This window comes from Peromyscus californicus, unplaced genomic scaffold (assembly GCF_007827085.1).
Source record: "Peromyscus californicus insignis strain IS unplaced genomic scaffold, ASM782708v3 Scaffold_4__1_contigs__length_199733344, whole genome shotgun sequence".
NCBI lineage: Eukaryota > Metazoa > Chordata > Mammalia > Rodentia > Cricetidae > Peromyscus > Peromyscus californicus.
In genome coordinates this window covers 133,719,867-133,747,756 of record NW_026294562.1, presented here as the reverse complement: position 1 = coordinate 133,747,756, position 27,890 = coordinate 133,719,867, and the positions used below count along the sequence as shown (strand labels likewise).

General features: G+C 48.4%; 1 protein-coding gene across 1 annotated transcript in view; it reads left to right on the top strand.

Moving 5' to 3' along the window:
- The window catches only part of Igf1r (insulin like growth factor 1 receptor), a 290,743-nt gene that overhangs the window by 229,416 nt on the left and 33,437 nt on the right, over positions 1-27,890 (top strand). Inside the window, exons 6-13 of the mRNA XM_052714606.1 lie at positions 5,285-5,499; positions 7,854-7,980; positions 9,493-9,731; positions 12,741-12,908; positions 13,108-13,312; positions 18,653-18,936; positions 20,528-20,664; positions 21,153-21,312. Of these exons, the coding sequence (XP_052570566.1) occupies positions 5,285-5,499; positions 7,854-7,980; positions 9,493-9,731; positions 12,741-12,908; positions 13,108-13,312; positions 18,653-18,936; positions 20,528-20,664; positions 21,153-21,312 (1,535 nt within the window). The remainder of the gene's footprint in view (positions 1-5,284; positions 5,500-7,853; positions 7,981-9,492; positions 9,732-12,740; positions 12,909-13,107; positions 13,313-18,652; positions 18,937-20,527; positions 20,665-21,152; positions 21,313-27,890) is intronic.

Here is a 27,890-nt window from a genome sequence, read left to right as displayed (position 1 = left end):
AATCCCAACTTTAGATAATGAGAAAATCATGAGAGTTGGCAAGATGGCTCAGTGGCTAAGAGCCCTTGTTGGGCAAGCATACTGCCCCACGTTCGAGTCCTCACCCCCAGGTAGTTGGATACAGCTGCACACACGTGTAGCTCCAGGTGGTGAGCTGAGACAGACAGGTCCCAAGCATTGGCTAGTCGGCTGGCCTGCCTAGTCTAAGTGATGAGCCTTGGGTTCAGTGAGAGGTGGAGAGTAACGGAGAAGGATGCACATCTGATACATCCCAAAGAGAGCAGGGTTTTCTGAGAAGTAGAGGTGCCGTGCATTGATAGGGCCTGAACCTGTAGTGCATGAGTGCCTGCCACCCTGGTCTCTAGCAAAACCTTGGGGTAATGGGAGGGAATAAAGAAGAAAAGTCATGTTTTGTGGTTGTTTTTTGATTTTTTTTTTTCTCCTGGGGGGCAGAGTTGGTGTTTTTCCCTTGACCAAAAGAGAAAAGTATTTCCATTATCTGGAAAATGCTCTACTTCAGGCGGGTTTGGAGGCAGTCAAGTAAGTTACAAGTTCAGGTTCTTTGGTGCTGCCAAGGATTGTTGTCTCTGAAAGAACAAAGATACCGAAGGTGACAGGTGAGAAGAGTTGGAGTTCTTAGCCTGGTTAGGCATCTCTACTCTGTTCCACTTGACTTTGCAGACTCCGTGTCTTATGATGCCTCCTTGCAGCTCTGAGACTAGACCCTGTCGTAGTTAGGGTTTACTCTTGCTGTGAAGAGACACCGTGACCATGGCAGCTCTTACAAAGGAAACATTTAATTGAGCGTGGCTCGCTTACCGTTTTCAGGGGTTCAGTCCATTACGACCATGGCAGGGAGCGTGACAGTGCGTAGGTAGATGGCGTGCTGGAGCAGAGGGTGCTACATCTTGCAGGCAACAGCAAGTCGACTGACTGTCACCCTGAAGCTTGAAGAAAGGGACCTCGAAGCCCACTCTCATGGTGATATACTTTCCTCCAACAATGCCAAACCTCCTAATTATGCCACTCCCTTTGCGGGGGACATTTCCTTTCAAACCAGCACAGACTCTAACATAGCCTCATTTTAGCATGCATTTGGGACTTTTAAAATACATACAGTTAATCACGTGGCCTGGCCATTCTAGGCTCTACCTACAGATAGGAAAACATACATACAAATCTTGTGTGTGAATGCTCATGGCAGCTTTCTTTCATAATACTTAACCAAAATAGCCCGCTGGATATAACTTGAGGGTTCATCAGTGAATAAATGGATAAGCACAATATACACAGAAAGCTACTGCTCAATACCAAAAGGATTGGGTCATGGTCCATGTAGCACCATGGGTGAACAGACAGGGAGATGCTTGGGTTGGGGGGCACTTTGACCTGATGCAAATGTTCTGAATCTTGATGGTTAGATAGATGGTGGTTGGACATCTGTATAAATGTATTGAAGCCCATGGAGCTGTATATTTATAATGGGTACGATTTTAGAAGGTAAATTATACCCCAGCAAAGCTATTTTTAAAAGCACTCCACAGCAAACAGCCTTGTCTGTGGATCTATGTGGTACTTGGTTTAGTTGTACCTGGGTGTATATTTCCATACTCGTTAAGCCTATGTAGCTGGTGTAAGTTTGGACTTGAAGTGAACCAGTACTCTACAGATGGGTTGAGTGATGGTATAAATGGCTGTGTTGGTGACAGCTTCGGTGTTCTGGCTTCCGATGCCCTTTAGAGACAGCTGTCAACAGGCAGCAGTAGTGTCTCCTTGTGGAAATGAACAGGAAGTATTGGTTGTATGCATGTCTGCAGGTTTTCCTCCAATGTGTCACTAAGGGCTTGACAGAGGGGTCCTGTGTAGGCTGGAGACCTCCGGCTCAGCCCTATATAACAAGGTGCAGGACTTGAATGTTTTCTGTGACTTTGTTCTGTGGGACTTTGACACTTCGGAGAGTAGCAAGGTCATCCTGTACCTTTGTGAGGCAATTCAAAGCTCACAGCATCCTTTTATATTTAGCTCATGCGATTCTTCCAATTGGCCTCAGGGCCAGAAGAGACCAGAAGACAGATCCCATGGGCAGCTGAGAAACGGCGGTCCTAGAGAAGCTGAGTAAACCACCCAGAGTTGGCACTTCATACGCAGTAGAAAGGGTGCTTGGGCCTGATTTTCAGTCCCTGGCAGTCTACTAGGTGTCACTCAGCTCTGCAGCACTCAGAAGGGAGATAGTGGTGCTGGCCTCGAAATGGTGGCCACAGATCCTAGCTCGGTGTGGACTGTGTGGTTATGACGTGATGGTGTTCTCACCGGTGACCAGCTGCCCCCAGGAGGTCTACATGTTGGCAGGTGACACTCATCCAAGTAGAGGGGAATGCATTGGAAAAGCTAAGAGCCGAGGTTTCAATCTCAACAAAATCCCCAGGGCATCATACAGCCTGTGAGAGCCACAGGAAAAAAAAAATGAACAATTCTGTTTTTAAAAATATTCTGTGAATGTAAAGGGGCAGTGAGCTTAGAAATGATGTATGAAATCACATTTACTGAGTGGTTTCCTTAACCCGTCATTTCCTGTAGAAAACGATGACATTTCAAGCACATTAGTGTTTGGAAGGTGTGCAGACCAATCTCCGCCTGGGATCATCTCCTAGTTCTCACCTGATTGTAGAAGGATTCTGGGAAGCAGGGCACAAGCCGGGGCTGGGAAGCAAGCTCCGCGGTGACAGGGCACTCCCAAACAGTTTGATTATTATTACTTTGATGAAGGTTCATGGTTTGCTTTACTGTCTGCAGGCTCCACAATGCCTGGGTTTTTATTGATACTGGTGTTCTAGCTCCCAGCCTTCTCAACAGTATTTAAAGAGAAAAAGTTTGTGTTTACTGTAGAAAGATAATCTTGCTTTTCAAAGTGATTAGTCAAATACTCTGAATTTCTATGTGCCTGCCATTCATTTGTCAAATTCCTACTTTCTAATTCATGCTTCCTCCCTAGGGAGAAGAATGTTTTGTTCGGAAGGGAAGGTATTTTTGGTGCAGTTCTGTTTCCTGCTAGTAGAATTAGTTTACTAAGAGGCCTTGGCCTAGATTGAGGTGGAAGTTTGACCTGATTAATTGGCCCTTGCATCCGGACTTGAGGAGTCTTCACTAACAAAAAAAAAACATTTTTTTTTTTCTTCTGGGACTCTCAGACCTGGGAGCAGCCAGGCCAGTGAGGTTAGAAATGAGCTCAAAGCCTGAAATACCCCACGGGTCAGGGATCAGTCCTTTAACATCATCACACCTGTCCTTTAGTTCCACCCCCTACCATCCAGAAAAGTGAACATTGATGGGTCTGTGGGTGGCAGTTCTGGCTGACAGGTGTCCCAGGACTTCTCTAGGACATACAGCCTTGTGTATGACAATCTGGGTTCCTTTGACCAGTGTCTCAGGTTCCTACTGCGAGACTCAAGCGTGGTAGGGAAACACTTACCAAAGGAAAGGGTTGCTGGTCCACTGAGCCCCTGCATGTACAGACCCTGCACCTCAGCATGTGTTAGGGTACCTGAGGTTTGGGGCTTCAGTTCGGCTGGGCAGATTTCACTTGAGCTCCAACTCCTGGGTATGAGGACTCTTTAAATATAACTTTATTTTGTTATTGGTTGTGTGCGCGCATGATATATGTAAGAGGGGTGTGTGTACAGAGGTCAGAGGGTGACCTTGTGGAATTAGTTGTCTTCCTTCATGGGTCCAGGTCACCTGGCTTGTGCTGTGAGTGCCTTTGCCATGTCGTCCTCTCACTGGCCTTCATAAGGACTCTTAAAGCCAGTGAGAACTCAGACTTCACCTGTTATACTCCAGTGCATACACAGTGCTCTTAGTAGCACTAAGGCAGCTGCCTCTGGCTTATGATGCATTGAACTCATGGCTTTTCTGGTCCTGAGTCCTGGCCTCTGAGCTCCAGGTGAGTTTCTCTAGGAAGTGTCCAGGGCTGCTTGGTAGGCAGATTGCAGCTGTATATAACTCATGCCTTAGTGTGCGGAGGTCAGGTTGAAGGTGGACCCCCTAGTTAGTAGTTCAGGTTTGGATGAGGACCCTCAGCAGGTACAGAGGTACCTGTTGGATACAGACACAGCCTTTGGGGCAGAGCAGGACTTTGGGACTCTAATTTGCCTCGGCTGCTTCTGGCTTGGCAGGGAAAACTTTCTTGTCTGTTTGTTGAATCTGTGAGTGGATCTTAGAAATAGCTTTGTTGAGAAACCCCCACGGAGCGGGGGAGGGAGGAAGGACTAAGGATGGGAAAGCAACAGGGAAGAAAGGACTCATGGCTCGTGAGGAACAGACCTCTCACTGAACTGAGACTCAGACCATCTACTGGCCCTGCCTGAAGATTAGGAGGCAGGGACAGAGAGACAAACCTGCTGCGGAACCCTTCTGTAGACACACCAGCGGAGTTCTTATTCTCTCCCCTCCCCTAGATGGGACAGGGAGGTGGGCAAAGATAGCTGCCTCCCCTTGGGCCGTAGGAACAGTGCCACGCCAAGCCTGGTAGACTCCGGGTTTTCTAAGTGGGCCCGGGACTGGTGGTGTCAGCATCACCCATTGGAAATCCAGGTTCCTGGCCCACTCTGGTCCTCTGTGTCAGAAGCTTTAAAGGTAGGGGGATGGTGAGAACAAGCTGTGTGCATGCCAAACGTACAAAGCCTCCGTTAGACACTGCGCCCTGCTACCCTGATGGGAGAGCCCGGAGAAAACCCTTAGTGTGGGTATTTCTCCCCTCCCATACTTCCAGGGACTGAAAATGAAGGCTTCTTGCCGTGAGAGGCAAGTGTGGAAGAGGGAGCAGCCAGGCTGTCTCCCATCCCATCATGCACTGCTGATTGGGCATGGGTAGGATTTATTCCCGGGGATAATGGCAGTCTTTGCTGCTAGTATGTAAGCTGTTCCGGTTGAGTAGCAGAGCATGTCTGTTCTCCTGTAGGCTGATTTCAAGCACATTGTACATACGTGGCTGTGAGAAAAATAACCAGAGGCGTTTCTAGGGAATGATTGGGGGAGCATCCTTTGGTGGGAGAAGCTTTGTATGTTGGTAATAGAGGTCATAAAGTTAATTAGTGTCCTATTGATTTCAAAACATTGTCCTTGGCTCATCTTTTTGCCCGTGTTCACAGTGACTGTCTGCTTTGACATAACCCCAGTCGGTAAGCCCCTTATTTGTGTGGAGCCACACATGCCCCCGAGAGGTTCTGCGTCGCCGGAGGGGGCCGTGGGCACAGTGGGTGGCTGATGCGGATTTCTGTGCTTCCAGGAACTACTCCTTCTATGTCCTGGACAACCAGAACTTGCAGCAGCTGTGGGACTGGAACCACCGGAACCTGACCGTCAGGTCAGGGAAGATGTACTTCGCTTTCAATCCCAAGCTGTGTGTCTCTGAAATTTACCGCATGGAGGAAGTCACAGGGACAAAGGGCCGCCAGAGCAAGGGGGACATCAACACCAGGAACAACGGGGAGCGAGCTTCCTGTGAGTGACGAGCATCCAAACCGCGGCGGCTGCCACAGTCAAGATCACAGTCTGTGGCTTTCATGGGCGGGCCCTTCTCGGTTTCACGTGGGACTGTCAAGCTGGCTTAGCCCGTACCTGTCCTCTCAGTATGCCTTCACAGCTAGTAGTGCGCAGGTGCCCGATAGGTTCATACCGATACGTTCTCCTGAGCCCCTGTTTGAGGGTCATAAACATTCAAGTAGGTCCTTAGAGCGTGCACCGTTACATATCTTTTCAATGGGGGCAAACAGTATTTGTCAAAGCGCCAGTCCACTCCAGGCCTGTGAACAGGCCAGCTCTGCCCCTCTCTCCCATGATGCAGAAGGCTCAGGGTAGACGCTCCACTGCAGCACACTTCTCGGGGCGTCGGGTTTCCTGGCCTTCACAGTTCTCCTCCTCTTTGAAGAGAATCAAGCCCCGCATCCTGAGTCCAGAGTGCTTCTCACATTTTGGACAGTTTAGTAATGACGTTCTGGTGATACAGTTTCCACCTTAAGATCTTATAGGCTAGAGTTCAGCGTTGTTAGCCCAGCCGCTCTCCAAATGTGGTCCCAGGCTGGAATGTCAATCAGACTTTCTCCTCCAGCCCTGTATGGGAAAAGACCCTTAAAAGTGCGTTGGCTCTGCCAGGCATGATAGTGCACTCTATAATCTCAGCACTTAGCATGCTGAGGCAGGAGGATTGCACATTTGAAGGCAGCTTGGGCTACATAGTAAGACCCTGTTTTGTTTTTGTTTTAATGTATTCTTCCCTCATGTATTGCATCCTGAGTGAGGTTTCCTCTCCTCCCAGTGTCTCCCCCGTGCCCTCTCTCCCCCAGATCCATTCCCCCTCATTTCCCTTCAGAAAAGGGCCGGCCTCCCAGGGATATATGGTATATCAAATTATAATAAAACTAGGCACATCCCTTCATACTAAGGCTGGACGAGGCAACTCAGTGTGAGGAAAAGGGTCCCAAAGCAGGCAAAAGAGTCGGAGACAGCCCCCATTCCCACTGTTGGGAGTCCCACGGGAACACCAAGCTACACAACCTTAACGTACACGCAGAGGACGTAGGCCAAAAGACCTGGTTAAAAAAAAAAAAAAAAAAAAAAAAGCCACAGACTAAAACAAAAATGCTAAAGCTTTATTTGACCCCTCTGTCTTTGGCTGTGGAACATCAGTGGGAAAATAAGGAGTCATATGACCAAGGGTCTGTCAAATGTATGCACAGAGGTGGGGCTAGCTTTGTCTTTTGAGTATACAGATTTATCTGAGACCCTGGGGACCCAGGAGGCATTTAGGGAAGAGTTAGTTGTAGAGGTGGGAAATGTGTACATAGCCAACACCTTCACCTTCCCACAGAGCCCTCTACCCTGTTCCCAATGAAGACCATGGCAAAAGCCTGTGACCGGAGCCTTTCAAAGCACTTCTCCCGTCAAGGCAGCCAGCCTGACCTGCAGCCATTTTTTATGTTCCTGCGGAAGCGCAGTCAGGGTTTCTCTCTGAGTGACACTTGAGCAGGACCTGCAGTGCTCTGGCTTTCAGTTGAGCACATTTTGCCCAGAGGATTTCTCAGTGTTCTGTTGTTCTCAGTCTCTTGCCTTTAGCTTGTTAGTGTGACAGTAACAGGCAGTTTGGGGACTAAGTACAGCTCGCTGGAGAGCTTTGGGTGGGTGTCCCGCAAAACGCTGGCAGTCAGTTCTCCACCTTTGCAGTTGGAATGGAGTGTTGAAAGGAGGACGGGGTCCGTGCCTCACCATGCCTCACGGCCAGGGTGCCCCGGCCGCAGAGCACAAGGCTTGCCCACGTCAGTGCCCACCTCGTCTCATTCCTCCTAGAGCACTCCCAGGAGGTCTTAGAGCTTTCCGGTCTGGTGTCACGTTCAGACTACGAGAAGCTTCCCTTTTGTGGCCTACTGGAGGTCTTATACCCGCCTTGGGTGGCTTCCCAGAAGCCAGCAGATGTGCACATCTGGGGAGCTCTTGCTGTCCTCTCGGGCCAACCTACAGGTTTGCTGTCATTTAACCAAACCCCTTTTAGCAGCCAGCATACTACGGGTGATCTGAAAGGTAAGGCCACCTTGTTCACTTAAAGAGGCTCTTCCCATAGGTTGAGAAACAATGACGGGTTCTGGCCCCATCCATCCTCTGGGCAGGTGGTCAGTGCAGTGAGCTGAGCTGAAGTGAAAGATGAGCCCATAGGAGCTCCCTGGAGAAACGCTTGGACTCTTGATGGAAAATCATCAAGAGCTCAGCATGGACAGCTAGCTTCAGGGAAGGGCGAAGGAGTGCGCAGATTTCATAGAGATGTGTGGATCTCTGTCGCTCACGGGTGCGCGTTCGTGTTCCAGGTGAAAGCGACGTTCTCCGTTTCACCTCCACCACCACCTCGAAGAACCGCATCATCATAACGTGGCACCGGTACCGGCCCCCGGACTACAGGGATCTCATCAGCTTCACAGTGTACTACAAGGAGGCGTGAGTTTCTGTGTTTGTGCCTGTTGTTCTGGTGTGGAGCCTGAGGGTGGAGATGACTAGGCCTTTGGCTGTTGTGTGAGTTGGCTGAATAGGGTACCTACCAGTGGGTTTCCTTTGAAGAATCGGGCCAGGTGACCACTTCATCTTCATCATGTGGCCTCTCTTGTTGTCACATGATGCTGTCCCAACCTGTGACAGCTAGTCAGGAGAGTGTCAGCTTCAGGCTTTTCGCTGTGTTAGATGGTTTGATGTTTGATTAAGTTCAACTGAAAGGAAAAAGGGCTGACTTTAAGAGAATTGGATCCTAACTGTCATAAGCTATAATGTAGACTTGGTTAAAATACTGTTTCAGCCTCTGTTCCCGAAATACCCCATAAGATACACTGCTCTCACTGTGGCTACCCCGAACTGGTCTGATATCTTCCATTCGCTTTATACATGCGTGGCCTTGCCCAGACTCTGCTCTGGGTCATGAAAGAAGAATGGAGAGGGACCAGCCTCAGTGTCAGCAGTTTCCAGGACCTTCCGAGACTTTCCCTGTACTGATAGCATTGTCCTGCCTGTGCAGACATGGCTTCCTCCACGTTGCAGCTCTCAGGGGCATTCCATCACCCTGCTTGGCCTCCTGTGTGTCCAGGTGGTTCCGCAGTCTACATGGGCATCCATTTCCCAGGTGCTCATCTTCCCGGAAGCAAGAAGCAAAGGTGCCCATGGCAGCAGCTGGTACCTTCCCTGCTGTGAGATGTAGGGTCCTGGGAGCTGTTACAGCCCATGGGAAATAGGAATGGAGACCCCCACCCATCTCCCATTGTGGTTGCCCACAGGTCAGGGTAATATAATTTCAGAAGCCAGTGACCAGCAGCCCTTTCATCTCATAAGTGAAGACCCCCCCTCTCCCCACCCACCATGCATCTGTGCAGAAGCCTCTCTTCTCTTTGAAAGTGCTGCCAATACATAGGCGATGTTAACCTGTGATTTCACTAATGCCACTTTCTGAGACAATCGGGAAATGAAATATTTGAATATTGTGAGACATTTAAACAATAAAACCGGCTATTATCAACTTAAATTGTAGAAACCTTTTTTTTTTTTTTGTAAGAAGTTCGTTTTGTTCAAAAGTTATCCTTTCTCAGTATCCAGTGTTTGCATTAAACAGCCATGATTGGTTTTTTTTTTCTTATTAGTTTAAAAAAAAGAAAGAAAGAAAAAGCTGCTGCAATTCAGGAGAAAGAAAATCAGCATCTGCATGTCTTAGGAGCAGCATTTTCAGTCCCTGCGGATGTAGAACTTGCTGTCTCTGAGGCTGCTTGTTCAGTTCTGTGGTTCCTAGCTGGTGAGCTCCGAGTCCAGATGCTTGATTGTATTCTTGTATAGCGATCTAATTGATGATGAGTTTTACTTGGAATTCCTGTTATAGACAGTGTGACACGCTCAGCTCCCCGGGGGAGTTTCTGGAGGGCTGTGGTGCCAGAGCCCTTCAACATTCTCTGGCCTTCCTTGATTGTCTTTCAGACCCTTTAAAAATGTTACGGAATATGACGGGCAGGATGCCTGTGGCTCCAACAGCTGGAACATGGTGGATGTGGACCTACCTCCCAACAAGGAGGGGGAGCCTGGCATTTTACTGCATGGGCTGAAGCCCTGGACCCAGTATGCTGTCTATGTCAAGGCTGTGACCCTCACCATGGTGGAAAACGACCATATCCGTGGGGCCAAAAGTGAAATCTTGTACATTCGCACCAATGCTTCAGGTATCTGTGCACCAGATAAGCCCACCCCCACCCCCTGATTTTTTATAAACTTGCTGTCGTTAGGTGGGCGTGGTATGGCTGTAGGGCTAGCAATGAGATGCCTGTTGTTGCTGCTTCACACTGTATTATATTCTTCTCACTGCTAACCCCTTCAGTTCTCCCGAGCCGTTTTCTGGACTGGGTACCATCTTAAGCACCTATCTCTCTGCCCTGTGCTCATGAGCCCGTGTCCTCCAGGGTTGTAAGATGGTTTCTTTCTGAATGCCCAGGATGTAGCTCCCTGTGGCTGTTCTCATCTGTTTTAATACAGACTTCTCGGACCTAAAATGATGCTGACCTGTGCACCACCTGCCTCTAGCGGCTTACTGGTTTTCCATCTTTATTCTGTGGCCATCAGCGTATTCAGCAAACAAATAAAGCCTAAAAAACTAATAGGCTTTGCACATTGTGATATCCAAGTATGGACTATTGACTGATCCCTCCTCATCTTCTCTTCATGTGCTTAAGCTCTAGTTCCCCAACTGCAAAACCTAGAAATGGTAAAAGCAAACATGTGTGTGAGTTCATAATGCAAAGACGAGAGGTAGAAAGATATACTTCATTGTACAGATAATGACTCTCTTAGTACATTTGGGCTATTATAACAAAAATCCCATAAACTGCGTGGCTTATAAAGCAAAGAAACATACTTCTCACCATTCCAGAGGTTGGGAAGCCCAAGATCAAAGAGTTGGCATTTTGTGTCTAGTGTGAGCCGACTTCTTGGCTCATAGAGATCTGTTTGATGTGTCCTCACATGCCCGAAGGAGTGCACACAGCAGTATCTGACCTTCTTTTTGTTAGTGTTAATTCTGGTGATTAAAACTCCACCCTCATGACCTAATCACTTTGCAAAGCCCTAACACTCAAAGGCTAGGGTTTCTGCAGAGTGATTTGTGGGGTAAGGAGCACACCCAGTCTGCAGCACTGGTGGACATGCTTTGAGAATAGATTCCGTTTCCGTGTGTGGAGTGTGTCATAAAGTACCACAGACCAGCACCAAGGAAGTCTAAAATGGCAGAGAGAGAAAGTTTTAAAAATAACTTCGAGCTCATGCACCCTACTTCTCCAACCCCCCACCCTACTTTGGTGATCTCAGAAGCAGTTGCAGTCATGTTGCTGACCCTGAAGTCTTCATAGAAATGAATTTTTCCACAGGCTTCTAGTCCTGGGAATGGGTTGATTTAGTGGGATTTCAAGTGCAACAGAATACATTTTTCATCTTAAAATTTGGGAGTAACAATTTCCAGAGAATCCTTGCAGCAGATTTGAGGGGGGAAGTGGAATTTCTTCTTACAGCAGATTCTTCAGAAATGTGATTTGTCTTCCTAAATATTAAAAACTGCATTTTGGCTCCTGTCCTCACAAGTGCTCAAGACTGGGTGACATTCTTGGTCCATTCTTTGCCTCTGCTTCATCTGGGAGACCTGTCATTGAAATATCTAGCAATAAACTGTTTGAGAAATGCTTTTGGAAACCCTTAAGGGACCAGGAATCAAGTGGTTATAATTTTGTTTTTTGCAAAAGTTAGTATTAGTCCTGCTGTCCCAACATATTGTCCCTCAGCGGTTCTCAGTCTTGAACATATCATACGTCCCAAAGTCCCAATTAGTTAGTTAGTCCTTTCTGTTGATGTAGTATATGACCAAAAACAACCTGGCAAGGAAAGGATTTGACTTCCCTATCTGGATCACAGTCTGTCATTAAGAAAGCCAGGGCAGGAGCTTGAGCAGAGGCAGGAACCTTGGAGAAGTGCTGCTAAGTTACTGGCTTGTTCCCCATGGCTTCCTCAGCCTGCTTTCTTACAGAACCCAGGACCACCAGCCCAGGGATGGCACCACCCACAACGGGCTGGGTCCTCCCCATCGATCACTAATTAAGAAAAATGCCTTACAGGTTCTATCTTATTAAGGCATTTTCTCAATTGAGTTTCCCTCCTCTCAGATGACTATAGGTTGTGTCAGGTTGACATAAAACTAGCCAGCACAAGCTGTTTTCACCTTTCAGATTTTAAAAACAGCCTGGTTGAACCTCATGCTTAAGAGACATACCATGATCCTATTTCTTGCACTTTGAGAATTGCCAAAATCTGTTCTCGTTCTCTCTCTCGCTCTCTCTCTCTCTCTCTCTCTCTGTGTGTGTGTGTGTGTGTGTGTGTGTGTGTGTGTGTGTGTGTGTCTCTGTGTGTGTCTCTGTGTGTGTAGTAGGGGTGGGGAGTACTTTGGCTGTGGCATTGATTTTGCTATGGGAACTCTTCTGAGAACATGGCAGTGATCCTGGGTGTTTTGAGTCAATTCTGCTTTTTGAGTTTAGGCATCAGTAGTAAGTAAGCTTCAGTCGGATTATTGAACTCCTCTTGCTGGTAACAGAGGACTCCATAAACTCAGAGCTCTTGTGTACTGGTCTCCAGGATCCCGGCTTAGCACACAAGCCTGCCACAGGATCTGGGATTCCATGTCCCCTGATCCACCGTTTCCTTCATACAGGTGCAGGCACACACGCCACCCCACAGGCTTTCCAGCTCCTCCTTCCACTTTCCATTTTGTTTCCCGGTCATTTTTATCTGAGATGCAAATTTGCAATCACGGATCAAGTCCTGCGGAGTCCACTTTGCCATTTGCTAAAACACACTGGAGAGTGGCAGCCGTCATCAGTGAATTAACTGGAGATGTTCAAAGTCCCCTCTAACCCTGGCTGTGCTCTCGGGGTCTCTTCCGTCCCAGCTCCGTGAGCCGTGTGTGTTTGCACAGAGATTATCTGAGAACAGATGCGCTGAAGAGAAGGCTGCCATTCCAGTTAATACTCTTTCAAAAACAAGGCTCAGCTTCATTTTGTGTTCTGCCTGGCCTGTGGCTGTCTTTGTGGCCGGGGTCAGACGTGCAGCTTCCCGTTGGTTTGCATGGAGTCCCTGCTAACCTCGACCTCGGGCTGCATTCTGTTTCCTGAAATGCGCTGTGTTCTTCTTTCCAGTTCCTTCCATTCCCCTAGACGTGCTTTCAGCGTCCAACTCTTCTTCCCAGCTGATTGTGAAGTGGAACCCCCCGACCCTGCCCAACGGTAACCTGAGTTACTACATTGTGAGGTGGCAGCGACAGCCACAGGACGCCTACCTGTACCGGCACAACTACTGCTCCAAAGGTGAGCTGGGCCAGCGGCGGGCAGCCGGTGCCCCTGGCCTTACCTGTCGTCTGAGAGAACCCGAGTGCCCCTGTTAGAAGCCTGTCGTGTGCCAGGCTTGTGTCTCGGCCGTGCAGACCAGCCCCCTCCCCCCCCACTCACAGTGCTCACAAGCACGTGGTCCGTGGCTTTCATCCCCACTCTGTTCTTTTCCGAGTAGACAAAATACCCATCAGAAAGTACGCTGACGGTACGATTGATGTGGAAGAGGTGACGGAGAATCCCAAGACGGAAGTGTGTGGTGGTGATAAAGGGCCTTGCTGTGCCTGTCCAAAAACGGAAGCCGAGAAGCAGGCCGAGAAGGAAGAGGCCGAGTACCGCAAAGTCTTTGAGAATTTCCTTCACAATTCCATCTTCGTGCCCAGGTGAGTGTCCCCTTCGGAAGTGCTACCTTTGGTGCTGTTCAGGGGGTCCCATCACTTCATTTCCCACCGTGTGGTCGGGGCACAGCATGGAGCCCACCTAGAGGGAGCAAGAGGAGAGGATGTCCACATGGTCAGCAGAGCTCCTGCAAAAGGCTGGCCCTGAAGGAAGGGCTCCTGTTACGGGAGGAGGTGCAGGTGTATGAGAATTACATAACCTCAGCCACATCACCTCCCTCAGAGAGCAGATGGGGTCATCTTCACCAGGCACGGCGTGAGTCACTTGACTGTCTTCGCGGAAACCAGTCCAGGGAAAAGCTGAGGTTTGGGCCCATCACTCCCTCCCCCCTTCTGTCCATTGACTCCCTCAGCTTGGCTGAGCAAGAGTGATTTAAGTGGGAGCTGGAATCAGAGTCAGTTTTAAAATAGACCCAGCTCCATAACACAGCCCCGTGCTCGATGTATCCATTACAGTCTGGTTTCCTAAGTAGCATGGAACACCATCCCGAGCATTCCCTCTACTCCTGTGTTACCCTCAGTGTCTGCGCAGTAAAAATGCAAATGGAAAAAGGGACCAGTGAGATGGCTCGGTGGGTAAAGGCCTCCGCTGCTGAGCCTGAACACCTGAGTTCAGTCCTCAGCACCCACATGGTGGAAGGAGAGTGCTGACTCGCACAAGTTGTCCTTTGACCTCTACCCTCATGCTGGAGGTGGGGGGAGAGAAGTAAATGAATTTAATTTTTTTCTTAATAGAAGAAAGGATAAGTTCAATAGCAGCACTAGAAAAAACTCAGTTGTACGTGATAGATGGATAGATAAAACAATGGTGGTATAACCATTCAGTGGAATACTAGTTAGCTATAAAACAGAAAGAAATTCTGACTAATGATACAACACGCACAAGCCCTGAAAACTCCATCAGAAATGCTAGACAGTAACGAATCAATACTGTGTGATTTTATGTATATGAAATATATAGACTAGACCTATGGCAAATTAGAGCTTCCTAGTGGGTAAGAGCAGGGTGGAGAGGAAAACAGGTGATCATTTTTTAATGGGTAGAGTTCCTATTTAAGGCAGGAGTCTTTTGGAAGCAGTGACAGTGGCCGCACATTTTTACCGTGGTCAAATGTCATTAAATTGCATACTTAAAATAGTCAAAAGCTTGTGTTATAGATGGCTTTTTAACTTAGTGATTTACTTTCTGGCAGTTAAAATGATGAGCCCAATAGTTGTGTTTGTTTTTCAGCATACATGCTGCCTAAGCAAACACACCACAGTAGGATGTTAAGACCAGTGCTATCTGGGAAGGAGATTAAGGAGATGACCCTGGGCTCTCCTCCCGAAAGGTTCTACACAACCTTGGAGGCTGAAAACTGCTGGGACAGCTGGATTCAGACCAGTGAGGTGCCCACCCCAGTCCCCATGGTACCCAGGCTGCCTGCATTTCTCTGGCCTTGTTCCCTCCACCTGAGATTCCCCCAAGACTTTAGCGGCTGTTTATCCGGCTGCTCATAGTGCCTTTCTTGGGTTATATCAACAAATGGATTTTAAAATGGCTGCCTTGATATTTGTGAAATAGTCAAAGAAAGCTATCTTACTCTGAAGAGTCAATAGAGCAGAAAATAAAGACCTGGCTTCTCTGGAGGTTCCTGTCCTTTTGAGAATAGAGTTCCTGGCTTCTTGGCAGTTTTTTTCCCCGTCCCTCTCCTCTCACAGTTAAAATTACTAGAGCTTCTAGTGCCCCATAGCAGGCTATGCCCTCTCCGCTCTGTCCCCCTGGGCTCAGCTCCTTTTGGTTGGAAGGCTGCTGGACCACTGTTGAAGTCAACTTTGTGAGTCAGGATACAGTGCTGTTTTTTCACTCATGTTCCCTGTGTATCGAATGTGTTTCCTTGAATTTGAAAACCTGGAGACAGGAGGGAAATCAAAAGGTGTTTAAAAACTGGACACAGTGACCTCTCTGCCCTAATTAATTTACCATCTGTCTGAGTCTTGGGTCTTGAACCTACATCCTCCAACATCAAACCTCTTCCCTTTCAGTGGGTTGTCTATGTGGGCCAAACCAACACTCAGCTAAGAGTTCCTGTAACCACAGGAATGCCCAGGTATAGTGTCCCAAGGAGGCCAAGGAGGAAGTCCTCCCCTATCCCAACACTGTACTGGGTGTCAATCAAATCCAGGACTTCTTCACCTTACACATGCTATGTGTGAGACCAGCTCCCTCTTACTCCCCCAGGGTACTCTTGAGCAGGGAGAAATGAGGAATTTGTAGATAGAAGGATAGAGGAGAGAGACAGACAGAAACACGGGATAGCCTCGGGAGGGCCTGGGTCAAAACCCACCAGCCCCTTCTGTCCCTACTAAAGGGCTTTTTAAAGGAATGCCAAGGGGTGAGGCAAAAGACCTCCCCCCAGCACAGCAAGTGTAGACCCTTCCAAACACCTGGTGACCGTGCACATGGTCAAGCCATCATCCCCCTAATGCAGCCATGCTGTGTAAAGCAAGCTCAGATCTCACTACAAAACCTTTGTGGGCCCCTACAAGGCTAGGCATTGCCAGAGGTTAAGGTTGTAAGTGAGGATTATTAGTTTTTCATTGTTGCTAACAAGTTATCTGATGCTTAGTGGTGTGCACCGTTCAACAGTTTTGAAGATAGAGAAGCACAGAGCCACCATGTGCTCTGCTCTGATGAAGGCGTCCTTGGCTGCCAGAGCATCATGGCAGAAGTGCTTGTGAGAAGGAGAGAGCACAAGGCAGACAGGAAGCTGGGCATAAGTGGAGAGCTTAGTTTTGCTTTCGTGACACCTTCTGTTTAGACCAGCACGAAACCCTCTTTATAACACCACCCAGTCACACCGGGATCTCCTGATAGGCCCATTTCTCCATGTAGCTGCCACACTGGTGACCAAGCATCCAACAGTCCAACATAAGAACCAAGGGAGGACACAGCATAGCAGAAAGCCCCTCATGTTTAGTTGTATGGAAATGACATCACCTTTGCTACTGATGATGTTATCATTAGCTGTGGAACTTCAGGTTAAATGACGGGGCAGCAGAGCTGTGGTTGACCTAGATGCTCCTCAAGTGTTTGTACTCTCGGCCAGACCCTGCGTGCTGACTGCTGTCACCCTGTCACGCAGCCTGACTTCTCCGTCCTAAAACAAGCCCAACGTGTAGATATGGGTCACCACACCTGGCTATTAGGGTTTTTTGGTTGAGTTTGATTGTTTTAGTTTTTCACCTCCTACCAAGGCATAGCTCTGGCTATCAAGGTCCCTGTAAAGGAGCTCCCTAGATGACAGGAGTGAGTTGTGCAGTCTGTTGTTGTTGGTTGTACAACTGAACTACCTAAAACCTGTTCTAGGCACAGTTTATTTGGGGGCTAGAGGCAAGTAAGTCAGATTGAGTCCGTCCGCAGTGTCTGGCTCTGCTCGCATGTTGGTAGTGGAAGGGAAGCTAGTGTTCATTACGTCACTTCCTCACCTTGGGATTTGGTAAGTGGCTTTCGTTGGCCGCTATCTGTATTTTTCAAGTCACATAGTTTGTGTCACTAAGATGTTGACAGATGTTAAGAAGGACAAGTTTTTCCAATAGCAGTAGGTTATTTCATGAAGTGAGGAAAGCCAACAGAACAGTGTACTGTTCGTCACCCCATTCAGAATGCAGCTGTTGACCAACCTGGGCCCCTCTGTTTACATCATCCTCAGTCTTCTCCTGCCTGTATGGCCTCCCTCCCTGGTCCGTTATGCAGTCTGCAGAAGTGTGGTGTTGACAAATAAGTAGACTACTGGGTATGCTTGGTTACTGTAACCCAGTTTGTTGGGGGTGGCCCAAGGCAGGGAGTGGGCCTAGTATCCTTTTTCCAATAAACCCACTGCAAGCAGCTTTTTACATGTAGGCACGAGTTTGTGTTGTGCTGGTCTTGAAAGGGAGGCAGGAAATGTAATGTTCTGATGTCTCCCTAGCTCCTCCCCCCCGAAATGTAGCTTCTTGTGTCTTCCCTTCCAGGAAGGTAGGTGGTTTGTTGATCGGTTGGTTCTCAGGGTGTGGGCATGGTAGACTAGTACTTCTTTTCCAGCATTATGAAAACAAATGCCCATTCCTGACTTTGGAGATGGGCCCCCTGCGTGGGCAGTTCATGTACTTGTAGTGGGGCCTGCCATGTCAACACCCGGCACAGAACTGTGGCTTTGATAAGCAGATCCATCAGCTGAGCAGACTTTCCCCGGGCTCTCTACCTCACTCTTCGATGTTGGCTTAGGGGACCTCCATAGGCCTGGGGCATGGCTTCCAAGGCACCTCCCTCTGTATGTGGCCTTCTGCTCCTCTCTGCGGGGCTCTCCTGCAGAGACTGGTGAGCTCCGCATTCCGGGTTCCTCTGTTCTCTCGCACTCTTCATGATCTTACCAGATGGACTGCATCCCACCTGTTGCCCTCGTCCCTTGCCCTGTCCCAAGCAGTGCAGCAGTAGCCTCGGCACCCAGCCTTCCCACCATCCACCCGCAGCTAGCCTGAGGGTTGTGTATGCCTCCTAGGGGTGCTTGTCTGGTGATGTATATTTATTTTCTCAGTTCTTGCCAATGTTAGAAGCCTGATTTTAAGGTTTCTGGAGGCAGAGGGAGCCCCCAGTCATCTGTTCCTGCTGTCTTTCTGTTGTTTCTCAAGCCCCCACAAGCAGAGGCTCCACTCCCCTCACAGGCAGGATGTTGGGAGGCCACAGATCCCGACTGCTAAGGGAGAAGCGAAGCCAGGCTTGGTGGACCTCCAAAACCATGATGCATACTAGGGAGCGCAGGCATCCACCAGTAGGAACCCTTGTTCCTCAGGAAAAGCCCTGGGGTTGAGGTACTTGGTAGCTGCTCAGACCAGGCCATCTTCATTCCAGAGACGATCAAGGAAGCTACTACGATAGGCCTTTGGGTCCCTTCTGCCTTGTGTGTTTTAGGCCTAAGCTACCTCACCTTTCCCCAGTCAGCCTTAACTGAGGCTGGTTGGTTTGTCCTGTTCAATGCTCTGTCACCAGGGCTGATCAAGTAGCACTGTCATTTGGGTGAATTGTACAATGCCTAAGAATGGCTGGTGCATTGTTTCCTAGTAACGCTGATGGACCACTTGTGTGGGTAGAGGTGTGAGTGTGTGGATGTTTCTGAGGGTGCCGCAGAGAATGCATGATGGGTCATGAAGAAGGAAATCCCCTTGTTTTTTGGTTCTTAGCCAGGGAGCCTAAAGAGTTTTGTTTGTTTCAAGGTTAGCATTTTCCTTTTCTGTTACTTCCATCTTGGCCATAGAAAAGACAAAGAAAGCCGACGCGCTTACCTGCTGATCTTCTCTTCCTTGCAGACCCGAGAGGAGGCGGAGAGATGTCACGCAAGTGGCCAACAGCACCATGTCTAGCCGGAGCCGGAACACCACAGTGGCCGACACCTACAACATCACAGACCCAGAGGAACTGGAGACGGAATACCCTTTCTTCGAGAGCAGAGTGGATAACAAGGAGAGGACTGTCATCTCCAACCTCCGGCCTTTCACTTTATACCGCATCGATATCCACAGCTGCAACCACGAAGCCGAGAAGCTGGGTTGTAGCGCCTCCAACTTCGTCTTTGCGCGAACGATGCCTGCAGGTACGGCACGTTACAGCCTGGGGGGGAAAGGCTGACAGCCCGAGTGACGGCCCTTAGATTCAATCATACAAATGTGTGGTCGTTGGTACACAGCCTTGTCCATCGGGTGCCCATGGAACAGAGAGCGTGTTCCCAGCGCCAGCTCCCATCCCAGGCTCACCAAAGAAAGTCTTGACAAGCCTCCTTCAGGGCTCCCTGCTCCTGCTTGGTCCACATGATACATTCATTCGCTCAGCCCTGTGCCCTTCTGTGCACAGCTGAGTGAGTTAGCTTCCATCACTACCACAAAATACCTGAGAGAATCATCTTACCGAGAGGAAAGGTTTATTTTGGGCTCAGTGTTTTGGGAATTCCAGGCCAGAGGCACTTGCCTAATTGCTTTTGGGCTTGCAGTGAAACAGCACGTTGTGTCAGCAGTGGATGGTAAAGGAGATCTATTCCCCTCGTGGCAGCCATGGAGGAGAGAGAGGAAAGGCTGCATCAGTGGCAGCTCCCCGATGCCCTGACTCCTTTCAGTGAGGCCCCATCTCCTAAAGGGTCTCCCTTCTCTCAGTAGTGTGCCAAGGGCTGGAGACCAAGAACACAAGGCCTTCTAAGCACACGCCACAGACCTCGAGGACACTCCAGGTCTTAGTGAAAGAGCAGCTGCCTTGATTCAGAGGAAGCGTTGATCCTCGTGGTCCCCCACAGCAGCCGGTGGTCCTCCTTCTTAGTCCCCTCTTCCCTTATAAGTTAGACACTGCCTGTCACCCAGACCGCCACCCACCTGTCACTGAAGCTGGGTAAACTCCCACTCCTCATTTCCAGAGGAGGCGGCATCAAGCGGTGGGAAAGCAAAGGATGATGGGAACTGGGGAAGGAGGAGCTTCTGAAACTGGCTCTGGCACTCACATGCGCCCCTCAGCCTCTATCTACTGTGCCCCCGTTTCCCGGTCCTCCTAGAAGAGACAGATAGCAGCTTATCTCCCATGGCCTTTCTCAGCTGTTACGGTTAACAGCTTTGGTTCACTGCCTCGGTTTCCGAAGCGAGGCCGGCAGTAGCTGGAAGAGATGATGGCAGGAATGGCCTCCTTGCTCTTGGCCCAGGTTTCCTGGCAGCTGCCTCCAAGGCCAGCCTTGTGAGTGGCCCTTCCTCCCGTATGGGAGCTGCCGTGGCTGTGAGGATGCGGGCTGCAGAGGGTCCGTGCCAGAGCTGGAGGCTCAGCACGCTGAAGCTCACCGCTGTCCTTCAGGGCTGCTGTGTTTGAAGGGTTGATTTTTTTTTTCTTTAGATAGGAAAAATGGACCTGGAGAAGGTGACTTAGGTTGTCAGGAGTGTTTCCTTGTACTCAGTCACAGGTTTTTTTCTGTGGGCAGTAGGTCAAAAGGGAGGTGCTGTGGCATCTTGAGATGACAGGCCCCGAACATGTCCATTCCCTAATCCTCCACCTTGTGCTAGCAGCCATCTTAGGAGGGACCCCCACAATGTCCCTGTGCAGAGTCCTTCATGTACAAGAGTTAGGGGAAGAGTCTTTCTCACGTTAGTCCAGCATTTGTCATCCTTCTGGAGACCTAAAACCCTATTTGGCTGCTTGTTTATATCCCTATGCAGAAGGAGCAGATGACATTCCTGGACCAGTGACCTGGGAGCCAAGACCTGAGAACTCCATCTTTTTAAAGTGGCCCGAACCTGAGAACCCCAATGGATTGATTCTGATGTATGAAATAAAGTACGGATCGCAAGTGGAGGTAAGGCTGGGACTGTGGCCTGCCCCTGCGTGTGTTTCTGTCGGCACCGAGAGCACAGGTTATCCCATGTCACTGCTCTGCTGGCTCCCTCAATAGACGGCACAAAGATGGTCAGTCAGTGAGGATCAGAATCTTCCAGAAACCCAGGCTCTGTGGAGTAGCAACCACAGTGCAAGGAGCTGGCTGTACTTCATCTAGAAACAATTTCTTTGTAGATGGGTCTTGTGCCACAGACTGGACACAACTTGATAACAACGTTTTACTCCTCTGGAGGTCTGTTCAAATACAAACATGACTGATTAAGAGTTTTCCTTGTGCCACCTGAGGACTACCTTTACAGATGTAATTTCTTCCTGTATATTGATGCCCTAGACGATGGCTAGGCAGATGTTGGGCAGCTGGAGTTACCAGCATGGTGAATTGAGCTAGCAGGTGTCAGACTTCACTCACGCTGGTAGGAAATTAACACTTATGTTTCATTTCCGTAGGATCAGCGGGAATGTGTGTCCAGACAGGACTACAGGAAGTATGGAGGGGCCAAGCTTAACCGGCTAAACCCAGGAAACTACACAGCCCGGATTCAAGCCACCTCTCTCTCTGGCAATGGGTCGTGGACGGATCCTGTGTTCTTCTATGTACCAGCCAAGAGTAAGTATTAGAAGGGAGATGCATGGTAAAACTCAAACCTGGCTGTAGATGTAACGGTCTTATTAAATAAGAATCACAGAGCCACACGCAGAGTTAAAAGCCCAAGAGGTCAGAGCAGTAGCTAAGAGCTGAGTCTAAAACCATCCGCCTTCTTATTCTTCGCTGCCACTGCCGTCCTTCCCCTGAGAAAGAGACCTACTTCCTGTGTATCTGTCCTTTTATTGACTTTCTGTTCTGCCTTCTCATTGGTTGTAAGCCCAACCACATGACCCCCTCATCACTGCCTGTCTATACGGACCTCCAGGTCTCTATAGTTGGTATTGAGATTAAAGGCGTGTGTCTCCATGCTAGCTGTGTACTTGAACACACAGAGATCTGCCTGTCATGTGACCGGGATTAAGGGCATGTGCTACCACTGCCAGACTTCTGCTATGGCTTGCTATTAGCTCTGAACCCCAGGTAAAATACAAATAAAATCACATTTCAACACAAATAAAACATCACCATACCTGGCTGGGCCAGAGCTGGGCTTCTGAAGTTGTCTGCTTTTCTGTTAGAACGGAGCTGGCCAGGTTGAGGAGATGGCTTATCAGGGGAAAGTACCTGCTTGAGGAGCTAAGTGCAGATCCTTCGCATCAAAGCCAGGAGTGGTAGTGTGCTTCTGGAACCTCACTGTTCAGTGGATTGACGGTAAAGCTCGTGCGGCTTGCTTGCAGTCAGTCCAGCCCATTGGTGAGCTCTGGGTTCAGTGAGAGACCCTGTCTTGAAAAACGAGGTGGCAAGCCAGAAAGGAACACATTTGACATTTACTTACTCCTGGTGTGCACACACACACACACACACACACACACACACACCCCAGAGCTGGGCAGGTTTCAGACAGAGTCACACTAAGGAACCAGTGTGTTATCAGGAATCTCAGCCTGGGAAGATGCTAAAGCCTTGGGTCCTTATCTCACGTGACCAGCTAGAAGAGGGTAGAGCAACCTCTGGGGAGCTGGAAGATAACTTTGCTTTCACCCTGACTCATGTGTAGAGGCATTTTGCAAAGCGTTGAGAGGAACATTCCGTCTCCTGCCTAGTCAGTGAAGCTGGCTAGGGCTCAGAGCCAACGCTCAGAATCACAAGGCAAAAGAAACCCAGGGATCATCTGGTCTGTCTGCTCTAGGGCAGACATCTGCAGGACAGCATCCCAGGCAGAGGCATTCTCCTCCCCACGTCTGTACAGTGGTTAAAAAGCAGATGTACTCTTCATCCACCGATATATGTGGAAAGATAATACATTGGTTATTTTGCACAGAGACTGGTGGATAGTGTTACAAGTTTCATTCAAACCCGTGAGAAGGCAGGGTCCTTAGAGGGCTGTTCTATGTGATGATTTCAGGTGTAAAACTACGTGTTGTGAAGTGTTTAAATACAAGAGCTGCGTACTTGTTTTAACCGTGAAAATTTAGACTTTTGTTTGGTGAAATTTTGTACATAGTCCATTTTCACATGTCTTCCTGGAAACCAAATTTTTTGGATTATTTCACGTTTGTGTAATATATGAACAAATAATCCAGTGGGATCAAATGTGAATTACTTTTGGACCTCACCAAAACCTCAGCTCAGCTTTGGTTGGTGGCTGGAATCTTGGGGCAGGGGACTGTTGTTTCCTCGTGTCCATGTCCCTACTGGTCTTCTCTGGATTCTTGATTCAAACAAGGTCTCAACAGATCCAGCGATCCCCATCCGAAAGCAATAGTCAGTTCTGTCAAAGAGTCTGTACTCTTGCAATAACCAAACAATGGAAATAGCCTGAGTGTCCACCAGCCGATGAGTGGGTGAAAAATGCGATACATGTTCATAGCCAAGTGCACATCCATTAACAGAAGGAAATTTTGATGTTTGCAACAACACAGGAACATAAAGGGCCTTACAGTAGATGAAGTAAGCCAGATGCAGAAAGGTAAATACCACATGACCTCACTTACATGTAAAGTAAATCTAAAAGGGGGGACTTGCGGAGAGTCCCACGGGTTACCTGGGGGACTTAACTTAGGGGGTGTTGGTCAAAGGATACACAATTCAGGTAGATAGAAGGAATAAGTTCAAGGGATGAATTGTAACATGCTATAGTTTATAAAGCAGTCTTGAATACTGCTAAGTAAGTGTTAATTACCATAAAAATGGTGATGATGTGAGTTGATGCTTATGTTAACTAAGTTAATGTACACATGCTTCAAAAACAATGTTGTGTATGATAAGTATATATGTATAGCATAATTTTATGTGAGTTAAAACTCTGATGGTCCACCTAGTCAGTTCCAGGTGTTGAAAGATACACTTGAAAATCCTCCTGGTGACAAGTAACAAAAGGACAGAGGTGAATAGAATTATAAACAGTAAGCTAAGGTTCTGTGTGTCTGCTGCTGCTGGACCTAGAGTTAGGTGTTAAGAATAATGAGATAGAGAATTCTGTCAGTTATGATCTGAATTTCCTCATTTATTCCAGGTATTCTAGTCTTCACCAGTTAGCTTATGTGCCAACTCTCCATTGTGATGTTGCAGTAGCTCTCCATTGTGATGTTGCAGTAGCTCTCTCCGTTGTGATGATGCAGTAGCTCTCTCTCCATTGTGATGTTGCAGTAGCTCTCTCTCTCCGTTGTGATGTTGCAGTAGCTCTCTCTCCGTTGTGATGTTGCAGTAGCTCTCTCTCCATTGTGATGTTGCAGTAGCTCTCTCTCCATTGTGATGTTGAAGTAGCTCTCTCTCTCCATTGTGATGTTGCAGTAGCTCGCTCTCTCCATTGTGATGTTGCAGTAGCTCTCTCTCCATTGTGGTGTTGCAGTAGCTCTCTCTCTATTGTGATGTTGCAGTAGCTCTCTCTCTGTTGTGATGATGCAGTAGCTCTCTCTCCGTTGTGATGTTGCAGTAGCTCTCTCTCCATTGTGATGTTGCAGTAGCTCTCTCTCCATTGTGATGTTGCAGTAGCTCTCTCTCCATTGTGATGTTGCAGTAGCTCTCTCTCTCTCCATTGTGATGTTGCAGTAGCTCTCCATTGTGATGTTGCAGTAGCTCTCTCTCTCCATTGTGATGTTGCAGTAGCTCGCTCTCTCCATTGTGATGTTGCAGTAGCTCTCTCTCCATTGTGATGTTGCAGTAGCTCTCTCTCTATTGTGATGTTGCAGTAGCTCTCTCTCTATTGTGTTGATGCAGTAGCTCTCTCTCCATTGTGATGTTGCAGTAGCTCTCTCTCTCCATTGTGATGTTGCAGTAGCTCGCTCTCTCTCTCCATTGTGATGTTGCAGTAGCTCTCTCTCCATTGTGATGATGCAGTAGCTCTCTCTCCATTGTGATGTTGCAGTAGCTCTCTCTCTCTCCATTGTGATGTTGCAGTAGCTCTCTCTCTCCATTGTGATGATGCAGTAGCTCTCTCTCTCCATTGTGATGATGCAGTAGCTCTCTCTCCGTTGTGATGTTGCAGTAGCTCTCTCTCTCCATTGTGATGTTGCAGTAGCTCTCTCTCTCCATTGTGATGATGCAGTAGCTCTCTCTCCGTTGTGATGTTGCAGTAGCTCTCTCTCCGTTGTGATGTTGCAGTAGCTCTCTCTCCATTGTGATGATGCAGTAGCTCTCTCTCCGTTGTGATGTTGCAGTAGCTCTCTCTCCGTTGTGATGTTGCAGTAGCTCTCTCTCCATTGTGATGTTGCAGTAGCTCTCTCTCCATTGTGATGATGCAGTAGCTCTCTCTCCATTGTGATGTTGCAGTAGCTCTCTCTCTCTCCATTGTGATGTTGCAGTAGCTCTCTCTCTCCATTGTGATGATGCAGTAGCTCTCTCTCTCCATCGTGATGATGCAGTAGCTCTCTCTCCGTTGTGATGTTGCAGTAGCTCTCTCTCTCCATTGTGATGTTGCAGTAGCTCGCTCTCTCCATTGTGATGATGCAGTAGCTCTCTCTCCGTTGTGATGTTGCAGTAGCTCTCTCTCCATTGTGATGTTGCAGTAGCTCTCTCTCCATTGTGATGATGCAGTAGCTCTCTCTCCATTGTGATGTTGCAGTAGCTCTCTCTCTCTCCATTGTGATGTTGCAGTAGCTCTCTCTCTCCATTGTGATGATGCAGTAGCTCTCTCTCTCCATCGTGATGATGCAGTAGCTCTCTCTCCGTTGTGATGTTGCAGTAGCTCTCTCTCTCCATTGTGATGTTGCAGTAGCTCGCTCTCTCCATTGTGATGATGCAGTAGCTCTCTCTCCGTTGTGATGTTGCAGTAGCTCTCTCTCCATTGTGATGTTGCAGTAGCTCTCTCTCCATTGTGATGATGCAGTAGCTCGCTCTCTCTCCATTGTGATGTTGCAGTAGCTCTCTCTCCATTGTGATGATGCAGTAGCTCTCTCTCCATTGTGATGTTGCAGTAGCTCTCTCTCTCCATTGTGATGATGCAGTAGCTCTCTCTCCGTTGTGATGTTGCAGTAGCTCTCTCTCCATTGTGATGATGCAGTAGCTCTCTCTCCATTGTGATGTTGCAGTAGCTCTCTCTCTCTCCATTGTGATGTTGCAGTAGCTCTCTCTCTCCATTGTGATGATGCAGTAGCTCTCTCTCTCCATCGTGATGATGCAGTAGCTCTCTCTCCGTTGTGATGTTGCAGTAGCTCTCTCTCTCCATTGTGATGTTGCAGTAGCTCGCTCTCTCCATTGTGATGATGCAGTAGCTCTCTCTCCGTTGTGATGTTGCAGTAGCTCTCTCTCCGTTGTGATGTTGCAGTAGCTCTCTCTCCATTGTGATGTTGCAGTAGCTCTCTCTCTCTCCATTGTGATGTTGCAGTAGCTCTCTCTCCATTGTGATGTTCCAGTAGCTCTCCATTGTGACAAAACACTGAGATAATCAGAGGGAGAGAAGATCTGTTTTGGCTCACGGTTCCAGAGGTTGTAGTCCTTAGTCGGTTGGCTCTGTTGCTTTTGGTCTGTGCTGAGACAAAACATCACAAGCAAGAAGTCCATGATGAGGCAAAGAGGCTTACCTCCAAAAGTGAGAAAGGGGACAGGTTTCACAGTTCTCTCAGAGGACACCTACCTTCAAAAGACCTAACTTCCTCCCCCTAAGACCCACCGCCTAAGGTTGCCACTACCTCCCAGTAGTGCCACGGGCTGGCGAGCAAGCCCTAAACGTCCAAGCCTTTGGGGAACATTGCCCTCTTACCACAGTACAATGTGCTGCCGCCCCAACACTGGAGCCCTGCTGTTTCTGCAAGTCTGCCCCGGCTTGGTCATAGTCCCCCCAACCCTTCCCCACCCTGCTGCTTATCCCAGGGTACACAGCCTGGGTCTGTTTGGTAGTGCTCTCCGAAGTAGCAATGTTGGCTTCTGGAGCTGAGTGAGCCTGGCATGGCTTTCCTTAGGAGAGAGCGAGCATGCTTGTAGCTGCCTTTGCCGGTGTTCCTAACATCAAGACCGGGACACCACTGGGGAATCTCTGAAGCCCTCTGATGGGCTTTCTCCACGGAAGCTGGCAGACCTGACAAGGGATTCAAGCTGCTTGCTCCCTTTCTTTGCTCCTGGGAAGTTTCCTGGGTTCCAGCAACACTCTGCTGCTGTGGTTTAGTGTGCTTTCCCTGTGTTTAATCCTCAGAGGAGGAGTGCCCTGAAAACTCCGCACCACCTGCTGTTTTTAAGGAACTCTGTGTGCTTGAATTCTATTAAATTCCTCCTCAGCGTTCTCCCCTCCGGATTAAGCATTCTCAGGTCTTCCAGCCTTTTCTTCAGGACCAGTTGCATAGACAGTTATCTAACAGTTTTGTTCTTCTGGATGCGTTCCAGTTTCTCTGTGTCCCTGTTGAGATGGGAAGCTCAGTAAGAACACAGCGCAGCCTGACCGGTGGTATCAGTAATACAAAACCAAGAACTGTCTAGGGGAAAAGAAAAGCTGTGAGCTCCTCACCTCGCAGCAATTGGAAGGTGCCGAACCTCGTTCATTTTGAAAGATGCTGGATTAAAAAACAATTTTAATTTGAAAAGTGAATTCAGCTTTTGTAATAGTTCAAGAGTAAATAGATTTTTAGAAATGTACTAACCTTTGGTGAGTGGCTTACGGTCCATGTAGATGTCTCCAGTGAGTGCCCAGCTCCTTTCCAAGCAGACATTTCTATTTTTTTATTTACTGTTATTGTGTGTGCGATGTGCGCTTGTGGCCTTTTATGCCATGGTACACATGGAGAGATCAAATGACAGCTTTGAGGAGTTGGTTCTCTTCTGCCTTTCAGTGGGTTCTGGGGATTGAACTCAGGTTTTCAGAGTGACTCAGCAAGTGCTTTTACCCACATAGCCATCCTATCAGCCTTAGTGTAGACACATCTGCTTGGGTGTCTAGTAGTTACTACAGGCTTCTTAAAAACAAACCTGAAATTCAGAATGCTGACATCAAAATACCCTTCCAATTCCTTATCAGTGTTCCATTGGTCGGTCAGATAAGAACTCAACTTCTCTCCAGCCACTAATTCTGTTTGTTTTTCCATTGTAACTGAGGGCTTACGGATTCTTTCTGATACACATCTGGAATCCGGCCTCTCTGTTGCTGTGCTTACCGCCATGCGCTCGAACCT